General features: G+C 33.6%; 1 protein-coding gene across 1 annotated transcript in view; it reads right to left on the reverse strand.

Moving 5' to 3' along the window:
* LOC117159139 (uncharacterized) overlaps positions 1-17,938 on the reverse strand; it is a 33,702-nt gene that overhangs the window by 5,106 nt on the left and 10,658 nt on the right. Inside the window, exon 2 of the mRNA XM_033338701.2 lies at positions 15,706-15,960. Coding sequence (XP_033194592.2) covers positions 15,706-15,960 — 255 coding nt within the window. The remainder of the gene's footprint in view (positions 1-15,705; positions 15,961-17,938) is intronic.

The raw sequence follows: 17,938 nt of genomic DNA on the forward strand, positions 1-17,938 counted from the left end.
CCGTATAGCGTGCACTTCCTCGTTTCTCCTCGTGACAAATCGCGTACTAAAATTGAAACCATCGTTAAAGTCTTCCAGTCTGAGAACAACGTAGATCTGGTTCACAGAGTATTAACGTTCTCTATGAAAATAACCCGATCGAGTCACGAATATCGTGCTCTTCGCGAAACATCAGAATCCCGTTTCAAATGACGTACCGAGTACCAGTCTGGTCAGCTTAGATAAGATAAAAAGAACCGTAAGGGTCATCGTGTCGAGCGCAAAGTGTTTCTTCCGCTTAGAAAAATTGTTTGCGTTGAAGGATCGTGCCAGCTAATCGAGCGTCTCATCCTCGTTTGATTTCCATCGTTCTGATCGAGGTTGTACCGCGATAACACGAAGAGAGTTCACTTTCACTCGCGACCCGATGTCGCGACCAGGAAGAAAACGTGTTGCATCAACGAATGATTACTATGGCGATATTTATTCAACTTTCGAAGCCTTCAGGAACGATTTGTCTTCGTTTCGCGGTCTCCAACTCGCAGATACTCTTTCAATTTCTCTTATCAGGAAGAGAAGCTTACACGAAACGACACGACCCAATTATTTCACCTGCTGTCTATGTGATTATTGTCCGGATTTTAATTATATTTAATCGCTGATAGTAATAACGATGGTCGTATAGAAGCAATAAACTATCGCGACACGCTCTAATTAGCGTTGGCTGCAAATGAAACTGACCGAGGTTTCGTGGACTCTAATAAAGTATCCCGTTAACAATGCGACGTATTGCAGCAACGACTCGTCCTGTTACGATCTTCGGATCTTTACGATCCAGTTCTGATTTCGTTTCGATAAATATAATACAATATAAATATAGATACAATATAACCATTTCAACGTTTCGAACGTTTCGGGGAAATGTTTGAAACTTTCGAGGATTTTTAACGGTGATGCGATCGAATATATCTTATAGAATGTAACAGACTTATGGAAAATTTTAGCATAAAAATCACCTATTTCAACAACAACAAGAAATCACCTATATTATATAATGACGATTCTTGCGTGTTTATTTTAAAGTTAAGAAACTTCTTCAACGAAAGAAAATTCCGATTGAGTTGAAGATATCTCGGACTATGTAGCAGAGTTGAGAAACATAAAATTGAAACGAACAATCACCATCGATATAAGAACAATGATTCTCTCGTACTTTCTTCGAAACCATGGTACGAGAAACTTTCTGACAAGATGAAAAGCACGATTGGATTGAAAATGGTTCAAAACACGTGACATAGTTAAACTACCTCCACATACTTTTTATAACATAATGACTGGCAAATTCCCGAATGAAAAGATGCAAAAGAAGAGAATAGAGACGGTTAAGTTACTGAAATCAAACCTAAAATACTCAAAAATCGTTTCGTGTTAAGTTAGTCGTAATCAAGTCAGTGTTCAAGCGATGACCGCTAGAAAATTAGATTATCGTTGAGTTATAGACCAGGAAACGACGTGAAATACGTATTTGGTTAACGGTGATAGGAAGGAAGTTGCTGCTGAGTACTTTCGAGAGCCTAATTTGTGATCGGCCAGCAGGAAACCATTATCGTGCAAGAAACGTTAAGTTGCATCAGGTTCTGACGAGCTTGGACGGTTCCACAGTTTCTGTTTGTTGGTTGGCAAAAGCGGGGCCCTCTCGCTTTACTCGTCCAAGTGACAACTTTCTAGAATATCGGTGAACGTAATGAAAGGTAGCCGGAATGGCTCAGCTACCGACCAGCTTCTGGTTTTCGCAATTCTAGACTCGCAGAAATAAACTTCGATCTTCCCACTACCCATTCACAGTCCACAGCTATACGTATCGCTACGTTTGATCATACATTCAAGTATACGAGAAAGTTCTACCATTCCAAAACGAAATACGATGTTTTTGCCTGCGAATACCAAGTATGAGAAACTGAATTGATACTTTGTTGCATTCAGGTCGATATCTCGCGTTTAGTATTACTCGTTTAGTATTGGAGCTATATGTAGAAGCGATAGCTGGTTTTTATTAGGTACATGCATATATAGATATAGTCGAGCCAAAAATAATTTGAATTTTATAAAAACGCGATTATATTATATCTGTTCATTTTTTAATGACCGCGTTAATTATGTAATGTATATGGATAAAATATCATATAGATAAAAAATATATTTCCTTTTTTTACTGATAATTTCCACCATTCGATTAAAGTTTAATATGTTTCTCCGAATAAATGAATAACTTAGCGTAATATTTCAATTATAAAAACAATATATTTTATTAAAAATTTGATACGTTTTTTATTTCCTGCCTTTTCATTTTGTTTCAATGTAAAGCGAAAAGTATTCTCCTATTTGCAACGAAGAATAATATTTTAATTATGTAGAAAATATTGTATTTTTCACACGTTATCATTTCAGAGGGACGTGAGAAATAATAATTACACAATATGTAAATATCGTTTATTTTTTGCCTAAGGAATCCTAAAACAGCTGAACGCAGCTGCAACAATATACGCTCTATTTATTGCACATTCATAGAATATGTATATAGCGCGTAACACTATTTATTCAAGGATTATTAACGTTACATTCATTCCAAACTAAAACACCATCGTTGCATCGTACAAAGGAAACACTGATTCCAACATTGATATGAAACAATAACGAGGTCTGTTTTAAAATGCATAGCACAACGCTTTTAATTGATAATTAATTTCAACAGTAGGAACAAAATTATTAAAAGCGTTATCTTCGCAGAGAATAAAATTCGAATTAAATGCAAGAAAGAGGAAAGAGCGATCCGTAATTTCGATTGTATCATAATAAAAAAGAAAACATTGATTCCAACATCGCTATGAAACTATGTATCACGATGTTTACCTTAAAGTGAACACTGTTCCATGATGTTTCAATTGCTAATTAATTAACAATTTCAATAAAATTAGAATTTCCAGTAGAAACCGAAATTTACAAACTGTTACGTTTTGTAAATTGAAAGAATGAAATTGATTGCGATTGCGAGTAGATGCAGACGGTACCGTAACAGACCGACCACTTTCCACTTGGGAAATTGCTCAGGATGTAGAAACGATTTTGCGGTGCACGAGCGACAACCTGTATAATCGTCAAGCTAGAACGAGAAGAAATAAGTGAAATTTCTTAACCCTTCGAGCACACAGGTGGTTGGAGTGTTTTAGCATCGTCGTTTACTCGCTCATAAAATTTTTCTTCTTATTTTATCAAATGATATTCGTGACTCATGTTAGAAAACAACAGTAGAATACTTATAGAAATCAACCGTGAAGTTCCTGTTTCGTATAAAATCACTGCCTAAGAACGGACAATATATTGTACGTGATGGTTATGCGATAACCATCGGTTTTGCAACGTCAATCAATAATACGACACTGATTTCTAATTCCGCAACACGATTCTTGCGTATACGAACGTAAAACGATATTCAATCATCGAATTTTAATTTTATTATTGTATATCATGTATATTAATATCCAAAAATCACAGTTCCTTCGCTTAGATTCGACATAATTTAGTTAATGAATTTTAGTTTCTCCGTAGCTATAAAATACAAATTCGTCTAAAATATTTTCTTCCCAGATATAATAGTTCCGTTAATAAATAATCTTACTTTATTCGAAGTCGCTGCATGCTCCGGTTTCTGTTTAAATTAAATTAACCTACCCAGTCGGATACTCGTTCTAAATTATATTTTCTATTTGACTTTTTCATAAAGTCCGAAAGAATTCACCGGGAAGAAAATAAAAATGTTTAATACCTTAAATATTCTCTGAAATAAAAAAGAAAATCCGAGTTCCTTAACCGCTTTGCATTGCACGCTGTTTCACAAACGCTTCGTCAACACGTTTCGTGCAACATATTTAAATTTTACTTTCGAGTCGGTCGAAGAAGTGGGCCGACTTGGAACTGTTGGAAGGATTTCACGAGGAAAAGGAAATCGATGGACTTGGCGTCGCATGCAATATACAAAAGAAGAAGAGTAGAAAGGAGTAGGACAAAGAAATCGGTATCGCGACTAACAGAGTGCGCGAAAGAGAGAGAAGCTCGCGACCACGCGATCCTACAGGCTTTCTTTAGAAATCCTGCAAGCCCCTTTTGCGAGCTGCCTATCAATTAGCGAGCTATTATGGCGGGTAATCATCGTAGTTAAGCGACCTGCACACTGTCAGTCTTACATTATAGGATACTACGCGTTCTCAATGATGTAGATTTGCACTCGCGTGCCTTCATCGCTTGGGAGATGGAAATCGACGGCACACTTTTGCATCAACCGCATAGTATCGCTAACAAGTCGAATCAGCTGCTTTTTTATTTTAACACTTTTAGCGCGGTCATGTGCAAAACAAGGTATTTTTCATGCTAATACGATAACAACGGCTTTTTAATCACGGAAATCTTCCAGTATGAATAATAGTTATCCCGATAGAGTATAGAGAATCATACGGTGTAGCGCAGGAGTATGTTGACTGTTGTTAACTACCAAATATGGTAGGATAAATTACTTTTCCCGGAATCACGATTTGTTGCACTTTAAGTTGGAAGAGTGAAATTTAATGATTGATAATTACCTTTGGTATCGAGAACGCGAAGCTAATGATGGTCTTATGTTAGGGATGTATGTACTCTTTGATTTGAGGTAGCAGTTTCTGTGGATATAAGTGATTTATCGAATAAATTAAAATACTTTAAATGAAATTTAAATGTTTATTTTTTAAATGGGCAAATAGTTATTTCGAAATATATATATATATATATATAGGTTTAAACTTTTGAATACGAATTAAATATATTGTATTTTGATCTGCCTGTTCCATGTATGTAATTAACTTCAGATGATCGGTGTGTTAAAAAGAAGGAATCGTTTCATTCGACTGTAATTAAATTTATTGCACAAGTGGACCGATTAAATACGTAGTATTTCTTAATAATTTTTAAATGTTGTTTAAAATTATCATATGTTCTAATAGTGGGGGGAAGATTTAAAATAATAATGCAGCAGTTACGAGAGTTTGATTCAAATTTCTCAAATGATATATAGAAACTTTTTCACAGAACCTTACATCATCCTGTTTCTCTCGTAGCAAAGGTGCTACAATATATTCGTATCTTACGTAAAAAACAAATAATTAATGTACATATATAATCGTAAAGAAACATTAAAATCGAAAGAATATTTATATTTTTCATTCCTTTTCATACTTTCTTCTTCAAAAAATTTAACAGATGAACGATCAATAAATATTGATTAATATTCGAAAATGTTCTTTGCAAATATTTCTGAATTATACTTTATCTTACGCTATAAATATTATCCTACATTCTGCTTATAATAAACGGCGAGCCGAGTGATTTAAAATCTAGCTACGTCGAGGAAAAGTGAAATTTAGAAGATTCCCGTGAGAGCGAGGGAATTTTCTAATCTATGCTAACATCATCGTCGCTGTACAACACACAGCAACGCGAGCATACGTGTGTATATGCGTAGACAGATAGAGCATAATGTTGGACGAGTGAAAATTATTCTTGATAATTGATAAGGAACAGTTTCTATCATCAAGGTGATGCAGCGTGTGAACACAACGCCTCAGACACGGACAGGTAACAATACAGTTAGTTTGCAGAGAGAAAATCTTTTTAGAGAACGTTCACCTTGCTGCCGGTGCGTGCAACGGGCAACCCACTTTCCGTTGTGCTACGTACCTTTCCATCGAGAGTCGCAAAAATACGCCACAGCATCCTCTCAGGATGCTTTCATATCGATGTACTTTAAACCGAATTGTTCTCTGTGAAATACTCGGCGATCTATCTTGCTAGGCATAAGTAACGTACGACAGGTTGATATTTACAAAAGAAATTCGGAAAAAGACTAATTAAGAAAACAGTTATGAAAATAATAGAAAGATAATTATATGAAATGATTGTGAACAAGCAATTACGATAGCTACTAGGGGAGCTTATAAGAAAAATATTGCGTGTCGATGCTATGCATCTGCTGTTAATCGTTTTAGAATACACACATTACTATTTTTATGTGTGATTAGTATGTTTCGATTAGGAATGTCTATACATTTAAAAAGAATTGATATGTGCAAAGTATAGATAACGTAACATAGGATAAATATATAGGCTGTCTCATTTTAATTAATGCACGCAAATATCCTGTAAACTATGCATGTATCGAAAACGCGATACAAGTAGAACTTGTTCCGTTTCAACGTGGCCTTACGACGACCGTCGGTCATTTATCTAGATGAAGGCGCTTTAGAGATCTCAAGGTGACCTCTGTTTCTTTAAATAGAACTGTACATTTTTTTATACACCGTTCAATGCAGATTTTAATTCCCTACAGGCGGGTATTAAGATAATAATACTAATTTCGTCAAATTGAGCGTATAAAAGTCAAGGAATACATAAACATAAAAATACTGCGTTATCTTCCCTTGTTTTTCATGCGATAGGTTCCACAAGATTAAAGTTAAAATATCTTTTAAATTAATCACGTTTCGAACCAGATACGTTAATACTTTTTGTAGAGAATTACAAAACGCATCCAACGGAGTATAAAGAATATACGTAGAAATAGATTTCAATTTAAGAAAAGACAAAAGTCAACTTGAAATCTCGATAAGATTTGTGAACATCACAAGATGTATCTCTCGAAACAAAGTAGGTTTTATTTGAAACGATCTTTCGAATAACGTACAGTTTCAGAGATATTTACGTGAGTTGGTTAAAACGAGACACCTTGTATAGTATTTGAATGAAATAGTCGTAGTATCTAAAGGACGATACAAATCTTTATTTGTATTCCATTTCTCTGATTATGCTCGAAAGAAATACGAACGTGCATAAATATTCTCAGTCTAGTAGTTAGTATTATACAATTTTCTGGAGACAGAATTTATTCAAGAAAAATGTGTAACTTTATAAAATTACATTGTTACAGACCAGAAGATAGGCTTATAGTTGTGCTTCAACTTTGAATTTACATTAACTATTTTTAATTAATTTCTTGTTTGTCCGACTGGTTTTGACTAAACAAGGAAATGTAAAATGACGAAATATTTGCATCAAGCTGGAACTAACAAAAAAGAAATTTCATGCGCGCATTAAACTACGTTGGAATTGAATTTTCTGCACTGCTGAGAATAAAAAAAGAAAAACAGGGCGATAGCAGGTCGCAGGAACAAAAAGTGAAAAAAGAAAGAAAACGAATAAAGTCAAGGAAATAGTAGAAAGTAGTGGAATCTCTTCGGCGATTTTCTCCGGCAAAAGACTACGTAAACACTGAATAATTTTCTTTCCTCCGTTACGCAAAAATTAGTTCCAATCGAACGACTCGCATATACCGGAACGTTTCGTAATGCATTCCCCTCGAACGCAGCGAAAAAAAAAGCACAATGTTGCGTTCGAATTACTTAAAACTCTCTTGCCAGCGACATTCCCGAACACGAACCAATGAAAAAGAAACATATTCGTAAATAAGGCGACGTATAAATTTCATTTGTTATTAAACTTTGGAAATTAAGAAAACACAGCAACAAATATGACCCGTACGAGAACTTCTTCGTTCTGGAGACTTCGATTCTTCGTCGTAAATCGCGAAACGGTGACTAATGTCAAGGCGATTAAAACTACAAAATGACTTCCTTGAAGATTCCTTCAAGAGGAATACGAATAATATAAATGATTCTAAAGGATTTATATCTCCAAGTCTATAATAACTGTACATTATTAAGGATTATATTATAAAACAGCTTTAATAGTTCCATGCCCTGCAGGCTATTGCTGATTCATGATACTTGATAGACGTGAGGTTTTCATTAGGGAAGCGAAAATATTCTCTGTTGTGCTATTCAGTTAATTGGCCAGCAGACTCGAAGGAAGGCTGAAGAAGACTCGTCATAGGAGGTATCATCATCACGAGATTTAAGAGTGGCAGTTCTTCAAGATACCGCATTGGCTCATACAGTACACTATATTCTGATTGGTAATAAAATATGATATATAAGAGAAATATGTATATATCATTGAATTAAAATGTAAAAATAGAAATTCAAAATGAAAAGGTGTTATTTCTTTACAATTAGAGACTGCAATTATTTTATTATAAGTACCGTGTTAAATATAATATTGTACTCTAAGTATTCCAAGTACTTTAATCATTGTTTTACTATACTAACTATGATGCTATAGACATTCTCTGTTATTCTAAACATTTTAATACATATAAACATATACTTACATACTTTTGCCTTAAATTCAAAGTTCTAAAGCGAAAAAGCTTGTTTCTTTTACACAGAGGGTAAAAGATCTGAAGTTTGGAATTTCAAATGATTCTAAGCAGATATCCTTCAAATTACTATTTTAACGATATCTATTTTCCACTTGTGATATTGCATCGATGAATATCGTAAATTATAAAAATTAATTATTAAATTGCCGATGTCAAATTTCACGAAAATATTACCGTCTCAGGTTCTATTTATATGAACGTATGTATATGTATGAGTTAGGTTACCAAGGAACCATAATACCAAAATTAACATCGATTGTTGAGCAGAGAGTCGAGTGCGTGGCCTCCTCCAACGCGAACTTTCACTTGTTAGCAGGAAAAGAGAATAGGCGCTAATGCTCATCCTGAGGTATTTAACTTTCAACGCGTGATTGATTAATTAGTAAGTGTGAATTGTCTCTCACCCTTTCTCTCTCTCTCTCTCTCTCTCTCTCTTTATCTCTCTCTCGAATTACATCTCGGGCAATGTGATGCGAAGAGAAAAGAAATTCTTTTCTTTTCTTATGATTTTCTCGACATTTTACAAACGTCTCTGTGCACTGTTGGATACTCAAATAACGTGGATATAGCGTGGTTTCCGGTTCGTTTAAGGCAGTTGATAGAAAGTAAGATCAGTTTACGTGACTGAAATGCCGATCTAACAACGTATTTCTGTTGTTGTGTATGATTCTAATGCAACTAATCGTAAAGTGAAAATCGGCCACTGTGTGATAAATTAAAGGAAATATAACTGGATTGAAAAAGGGTTTCTTCGTTACATGTGGGTTTTTATGTCGCCTGCAATGTTTCGAAATATAAATTTATTTAAAGTAAAACAAAATTGACCCAGTTTTCGTCAGAGATTCGTTGATGCATATATTGCAAAATATAAAAACCGATATTAGAAATATTTCAAAGTTTCTAAGATACAAGAATACTCGAAGATATTAATTTCCGTGTCAAATAGAGGGATTATATTGATTTAAGTTATGTTAATTATATTTTAAAAAGAAATATGCCAAGATTATATTTAAAATTTCTCGAATAACCATCGAAGCATAAATATATTGCAGAAACGATAGCGCGTTGCTTTGAATGCGCATATTATTCAACAGTGTAGCAAAATATAAAACATATTTCTCAACAAAAAGATTACCATTCATCAAAATATGTTACTTAATGGCCAATAATTTATCAAACGATACCGAAGTTCGTTAATCTTTTATTTCACAAACAATCTTTATCTTTCTTTATTATCTTTAGTATCTTTAATTTTTGCCGAATAAATCTTCTTTTTATATTTCAATGTCATTGAAAGGTCGAAATTATTATTCCCACAGATTCTTGTTTACTGAGAATCAATTCATCATCCTTGATTACTTTTAGGTTTCCGTGACTGAGAGCACCGTCACACGTATTTTTTTTTTTTTTTTTTTGTAAATTCTTCTGAACGTATACGAGCAAACAAAAGCCACGTTCGACCAGTCGTTACAAATCTTAGATGGAAATTTTCTGCAAAGCCTTATTTCAAGTGGACGATCGTCGTCCTTGTCCCACAAGAACGCAAAGAATCTTTACACGCTCCGATTGGTCCAAGAACGTCCTCGTTTTAATACCGTAACACATGTACTTTTTATCACACGTTAATAACAATCACCTCCTTCGCGTTGTTTAACCTTGACAAATTACAAGTTATTAATTAGATTGAAATTAAAAACGAAGTACTAATGAGATTTTATGTACGTCAGTCCTCCTTGGAATATCAGAGTATTTTAATACCTAATATTTTATTGATAAAGTAAAATGATTTTTATAACTAACTATACAACGTTATGGAGGCTTTCATGATAGAAAATATCACCAATGAATTAGATACAAAACGTATGACTGTAGCATTAAATGAATAACGATAAATAACAATTGACAAATATTTCTATTAAGTGCGATAACAACGACATTATTTACAAATTGAATGATATTAACGGGTACACCTTCGAAGCTGAAAGTCGTACGATTTTGTCTAAAAAGTAATTTACGAATTAAGATTAAAACCTGATTGAAATTCTTCTTATTAAATGAACGTCAACTAATTCGTATTTTAATCTCAACATAAATAATCTGCCGCAAATTTTCACGAGTAAGAAAAAATACTAAAATCGTGTAGGCAAAAAATTAGCAATTTAAAATCAGAACTTGATTTACGTTCGCCTGATTAAATAAATTGCAAGAAGACATCAACATTTTAATTACAAGTTAAATAATCTTCTAGAAACCTCGAAACCAAAAATAGCAAAGTCCTGTGCAAAAGAAAAATTGCAATTTAGCATCAGAAGGAAATTCAATCCCTTTTTATTAAACGAATTTAAACGAAACGAATAGAATGGCCTGTCATAAACCATCGAAACGGAAGAGTGGCAAGATTTGTGAGTGGAAAGAAGCAAAAAGGTGATTTCCTGTTTCGCGTTAAAATCACTCGTACATCAAGGAACGTAACCCGAATTACGTAATTCGCTGTTGCGGTTCTCCTTGAACGCAGCTCCTAGCACCGGTCAACACCGTTTCAGCGCGTTTCGTTCTCCGCGTTCTAACTCTTTTCTTCTTTGCTTCTCTACACCACTCGATGCCAGAATTGATTGTCCTTTTCTTCCTACTGATGAATCCTCCGCGTCGTCTATCCTTTGCATACAAAAGGTTTCTCGAGAGAAGACGATTTACGAGCGGGAGAAACGCGCAGTTCGAACGTGAGCTGGCAGACTCGTCCTGAGGATTAATCGGTACCAGGCATTGAAATCTCCGACGGACAATCGAAACGCGCGATGCTGAATAATCGAATCCCGTCCCGCTCCATCGATTCTCGCGTTGCTCCTACTTGTCTGCCGATTAATTGCATGAAAAACAAATTAGATCGAGCACTTTTTTAACCAATGTACATTAAATCACTGCCCATTGAAACGTAATGCGTGGGAAATCGTTTGCACGTTGAAGTACGAGAAACGTTGCTGGGATTAATTAATTTCTTTATGACGTTTGAATTTCCGACCTATAGAAGATCTAACGAGTTTATAAGTACGCCATTATTGGATCTTTCAATCTTCCAAGGATTATTAAAAGGATTGTATATATATGGGAAGCGCGTTCGCGTTCCTTTAAATAGTAATTTATCATAAATTATAAATAGAGTATGCAGATTTATATCGCAATTAGGCAAGTAAAGGAAAATGGCACATCTTAATGCAGATTTGTTTCGCACCATAAGTGTCGTAACAAGTATTTCACTTTGTATATTTGTACATTTTTGCCTACTACGAATATATACATATACAAATTTCCCATAATTTCCCAGAAATGCATAATTATCTGCAGTGTAATAATACGATGATACAATACGATATGAAATTTTCTGCAGAAGATTACAGTCTCGAAGTTGATGGCATTTTGAATCTTTACTTTATTTGTCATTGTTTATTTTTATTTTCCTCTTGAAACACATTAGCACAGATTCTTCTAAATAGGTGTCAGGTGACTCAAACACTGTTCTTGTCCCCATTTTAATAGCAATTAAGCGTCGATTAAGGATGATTATAGAAAGCTGTAATGCTCCAGAGGAAATAACGAGATTCAAAGAGTGTCGTTCGACACTGACGATGAAAAAATCCTGATGGCGATTCGTATCTCCTGTTGCAATAACTCATTAACAGTCATAGACGTGATATGGCAAAATTAAAATCCATTGAGGTTATATACAATGCACACGAGATAAGAGACTGGAATTTGCATGGCTGTTTCTGATCTCTGCCTGCTTCTCCTTTTCCTCTTTGCCAATAAAAGTGCGCAAGAGTGTACGTCCTGTCCCGATCGTAAATAATTCCACGCTTTCTAGGTTCCTGACTTTTTATGACTAATTTACTCATTAACATACTCCTTCAACTATTATTTTCATGGACATTAAAAGAGCATGGGACGGATTAAGAGCACGGAGATTAAATACGGTCTGGCAAAAGCTTTCTTCGCTGAACCTTATAATTATCTTTCTTCTGCCATTAAGAACGAATAACGATAATTTCGATATAATTTTACGTACGCAATAACTTGAGTACAATCGTTAAATGTTCGATTCTTTAATGATTTTTAAAGTATAACATAATATTAGACCAATTTTCAGTGAGAGTATTCGATATCGTTAACTCTAATTATTGGAATATTTCTAACAAATAATCGAAGATGAGGAAAAATTGAACATTCAACGTAATAAAATCCTCCATCCTCTCCATTATTCCTACAACTTCCTTTCACTTTGCCATTCTATAAAATCCCGTTATTATAATATTAAAATATTTATAAAATAAGAAATTAACAATGAAGCATTTTTCGTATTGAAGTAAAAGATACGTCAATTTATAAGATTTCCTGTATTTAGATACGGGAACAAATATGTACTTGTATAAAGTTCTTAGCAATATAAATGGTAAGCAATTCGTGTAAAATCGAATAGCCGATCGAGTAACAAGAGTCGTTCTTTAAATCAGGTTTTGTGGCTTTCCGGATGAAAAAGTTAGCGATAAATCATGATAAATCACGGTAGTTCGTTATTGCCAACAATATCGAAGTGAATACCACAAAGAAGGGCGTGACCATAGATCAGGCACGATCCTTTCTTTCTATCGAGTGCCGTGAGAAGCGATTCTTCTTTGCTGTCTCATCATAAAAGGCGTGTTTTCATCGTTGCATTAAAATTCATATCGAACAACCTACGAACTTCTCGATCATATTAATACGAATGCTTACGAGTGACAAATAATTTCAACTAATATTATTGACAATTCATGCCACGTTTCCTTTATTTTCTTTAAAATTAACTACTGGAATTACATATTAGTATCGTTTGTTAAAAATTAATACGATGCTTGTTTGTAAGAAAAATAAAACAATTAGAAAAGGATATTAAAGAAAATAAAATAAAATGCTGAATAAATGGATAAAGTATCGTACCAATAATTAATCTTTTTACTGTAATCGATGTAACTTATATTTTATATAGATAATTTTAGTTTTAACTTTCAGTCGGATATCTATCCTCGGCTGATTTCTTTTTATAGCTTTATCGTCGAAAAACTTCTTCGCTGTAAAGCAACAACTATACCACTTTCTCATTTAACTTTCACTTTCATTTTTAAACACACTTCTACTTGGCTTTTGCATCTCTTGCAGATGCACGATTATTCAAGCGTAATACTAATACTCATTGAAGGGGTAGCTGTTATTAAATCCAGAAATCTATTGCTTTGAAAAGATATTTTTGAAATTATGGAACTAGAGCAGCGAGTTACATTAAATTTATATAAAAGTAACATATATACGAAGCAAATTAGATAATCATTAAAGAATCCATTTGAATTTCTAACATTATAATAATACACAAGAAAGTAAAGTTACGCAACACTTGCACGAAGTGATATTTTTTCGTGTTTTATAGGAAAGCAATTTTTATTCTAACTTATTTTATTATTATTAAACAATCCCATATTTTTATTTAATCTCGGGATCGAATACGTACTTTTACCAACCTCTTGAACGTTTCAAACACTGATCGTCACATTAATCGTTGAACATTGACTGTCTCTTGACATTTTACGAAACTTCGTACATGTATTGCACACAACTGTGAATATTTATGCAGATTCATATTTTTACGAACGTGACTAAAATTATTCATAGGACCTAAATACACGATTACCTCGTTCTCTACAATATTTTAGTTTGGATAACCTGTATATTTGTTCAAATTATGTGCATTTTGTAGATTTTGGCATATTCAAATTTGCCAGAGACGTATAGACAGTCAAAGTCCATAAATTTTTTAAAGCCTCATATCCTTAATCAACACGTTGTTCCTATTTAAAAAAGTATGTTTTGAATGTTTTAAATGAAAAATTTGATTAATTCGTTTTAAGCATCGAATTCTCAACAAAAATGGATTTCTTGATTTCTTTTCCTTCTTATACTCAATAATCCATTGATAATATTAATAACTTAACAAATCGCAAGATACACGGATTTCTCTTTTTTTATAATTTTATAATAATTTTATAATCTTTCGTCAAATCCGATAATCAGACGACACGTAATTTGCAAACATCTCTTGCAAAAATCCAGTTTTTTATTACCAAACTTGTGATTGTTATATGGATTGTATTTATTAACATTGACAACTTGCAACTTGTGATTCCAAAAATTTCCATCGCCAATATTAATTTAATCGTGCAAGACAGCGCTGAGCTTCGATATTTAGCTATTGTTTGATCGGAAATTTAAAACTTGTTCGAGTTCCCAGCGTTCGTATATTTCAATCTTTTTGCTGTGCGAAGCAAATTGAATTCTTTGTTCAGCATGTCAGCGTTAATCATATTATCGCCGTTCTCCTTCGTTTCCCTTCCTCACTTTCCATCATAAACTCAAACAGCTCCATTCGACTGGAAAGGATCGTTGAGAACTGATCGATCAGCCGGTTGATCTTTTACAATCGGTTAAAATCGAGGTGAAAATTTAGAAATCTCGAAAGCTGGCACCGCGTTGAACGAATGAAATAAGATACATTGGTAGCAGGCTAACTCTTTGTATAGAAATTTTACACGGGACAAGCCTTCTTAAACTCGTGCATGCATTATAAACGAGCAAAACAACTACTTTGCCTACTTGAAAGTACAAATCGAAGTCTTTCAGTAATGCATCCATGTTGCTAGAACTGCATTTAGTGACTAGCTTTCTTTCTCCCTTTTCTTCTGCATGCTTTCCATTCTATTTATTTAATCTCATACTTTTGTAAAGATCATACTATCTTATATCGGATACAATTTTCATATACCTACGTATAATGGTATGTTGCTTTCTCCTGAAATCCAAACCTGTTAACTCACACGTTTCTTCGTCATAAGGCAAAACATCTTCAAGAAAATTGGTTTTGATTCATACGAACACGAGCATAATATAATATATTTCTATCACAAACATGAGAAAAGTGATGTCTTAAAAAATAAGGAACTCGTTGATAAACGAGTTATCGTATCGGATTTATTGACAATTTGTATAACGAATTACCTGGTATCTTTCCAAAGAACGAGTTAGAATAACATTTCTTATTGGAACAAAAGCATAATGCACAATAAATTCATTCGAATGAAATATTTTTTAGATATGAAACAGTTGTGTATACAAGAATTGTAGAATATCGCGCAATATAACTCCTTCAAAATATAAATAAACTATGGTTATTCTTATAAATGGAGGTCGATATTTTACAAGAAAATTAAATAAAATAAAATCTTTAATTCGAAATTTTATATGCATGTAAATTCCTGCAGAATTTTTATTTCATTATGATCACTTACCTGGACGAGAGCCTCTGGTTGCAGATGTTTCAAGAATTCACCTTGTTGGTATGTAATGGATGATGGTTGTTGTTGCTGTTGCTGCAACCTAAGTTCAGCTTGCATCGCAGCAATCGATTCAGGAGTGCAGGATGCTCGAGCTTGGACCCAGGATGCTGCGAGGATGAAACTTCCAAGGATCACGGACATCGTCACCAAGGTGACAGCCGCGATTCTTGTAATTTGAACCGCTGTACTCTTTGGCCTCATGTATGCCTGTGAATAAGTGAATCAAAATGTTAACGAAACCAAAAATATAAACTATTTTATAACATTATTATACAGAGAATAGCAAGACACGAGCAAGATGTTAGTCTACATTTGGAAACAACTTAGGTATAAGAGGTAAAATTTTGTTCTTCGAGGCTTCATTTTTCAGAAAATCGAGTTTAGATGTGTTTAGTCAAAAATTAATTGCACGCGTCTTCGAGGAAGTTTCTGTTAAAAACAAAGCTTCAAATGAAAAATCATATCCTAAACTTTCGACTATATTTTCTCTATATCGTTAATTGTTTCTGTATTCATTTTCATGAAGTATTATTGTATATAAAACAATCTGAAGAAAAATAACATTAAAATAACATTTATTAATCCGTGAAATGTAAACAGTCTACACAAATGTAAAGTATTAAGAATACAAAACTCTGTACAACACGCATAAACAAAATTCGTGCTTTTTTAAATATTAAAACGCGAAATCTCCTTCTCATATTATCAAATTAAGAATTAATACAATAACGTAACTTTTACAGAAATAAAAATTTATCAGTGTGAAATATAGCGTCACAGAATAATATCATATGAATTTATAAAATAATACTTCGTCGTTAGCTTGCATTTATTATTGTTACTCCGGGTTTAATTACGAAATAGAGACAAATGTATCCGGGTAACAGGTTCGGCGCGAAGTAGTTTGATTCAATAAGCACCGGAACAAGTGTACCTCTTGCAATCAGAATCTAATTACTCGAGATTTTCCATCGCTATTCTCGCCGTTTCTATTTTATGTTAATCAAACATGCTTATACACTTCTGTGATTATATCGCGCGTATTACGTTCGATCGCCGTAGACGAAGAAAGGAATATGTAGCTAAACTTGACTTCCGTGATGATCTCACTACATTGAAATAAGCCGGTACCATAAATCTAATTACAATCTCATCAAGGTTTTTTTAATCGCTCCATACCTATCCATTTTTAATCCTTCCAACATTCTCTAACGTACTTTTATCAATTTTTTATTTCGAAATTATTTCCTACGTTATTTCCTATTTGTACTTATTTGAAACAACTTGTAACATATTTTTCTATAAAAATATAATGTATGTTATTTACGTGATAGTTCGAATTGTATATATTTATCTATCTTTTTTACTCTTTCAAACATTTTAAATTTCATTAGAAATTAAATCAATCTCCGAAGATCGAGCGTATCAATAATTTATAGAATTGTCCAAATAAATAGATGAAATGATTTCTATTATGAAGCTCAGTTTACGTTTGACATCGTTACTCGTTTTATCGCTCTGTTTTTGAATAACCAGTACAATAACGAAGACGTAGCAAATGATGTAAATGAGATAATTTACATCCAAACACTGTTACCGAGTGTAAACATAGGTATGTTGCTCGCTTTTCATTTCGCTGATTATTTGCGTGTCTGGTTGACGTAATAAATTACATCAGAGGCAACGGGATTGCGATTAGAAATTAATTTTAACGACCGACAATCCTTCATTACTCGATTAAACGAAACGTTTTGTTTTCAATTGCAAATCGTCGAGTTAAATTTATCTCTTTTAAGCACCGAACTCTAACACGATTTACCTATAGCGATTTTATTTTTTCACTTTTGTTTAACCGTCTTCGTGTTAAGATTGATTATCGCTTCAAAAACGAATCGAATCTTTTGTTTAGTCAAACCTCCTTCCTTTCCCCTCGTAGCATTATATTCTGCTAAATGAACGATTCAAATTCCATTCTTAAGAGACAATCGCGAAAAAGTAGAGTTTAAATTAACAACTTTTGAAATGGAGATTCTAAGTAACGCTTATTGATCTTTCCGTTCGAAGAGTAACGTGAATTCGCAGTAAACGCCGCGCGTTTCAGCAAACACGACAGATGCATGCAGTTGCTAAACATGTGCAAGGTTCATTACAGGATAATGTAGTCAATGCAAAATGTGTACACGCA

Source organism: Bombus vancouverensis, chromosome 1 (assembly GCF_051014615.1).
Source record: "Bombus vancouverensis nearcticus chromosome 1, iyBomVanc1_principal, whole genome shotgun sequence".
NCBI classification, from domain to species: Eukaryota; Metazoa; Arthropoda; class Insecta; order Hymenoptera; family Apidae; genus Bombus; species Bombus vancouverensis.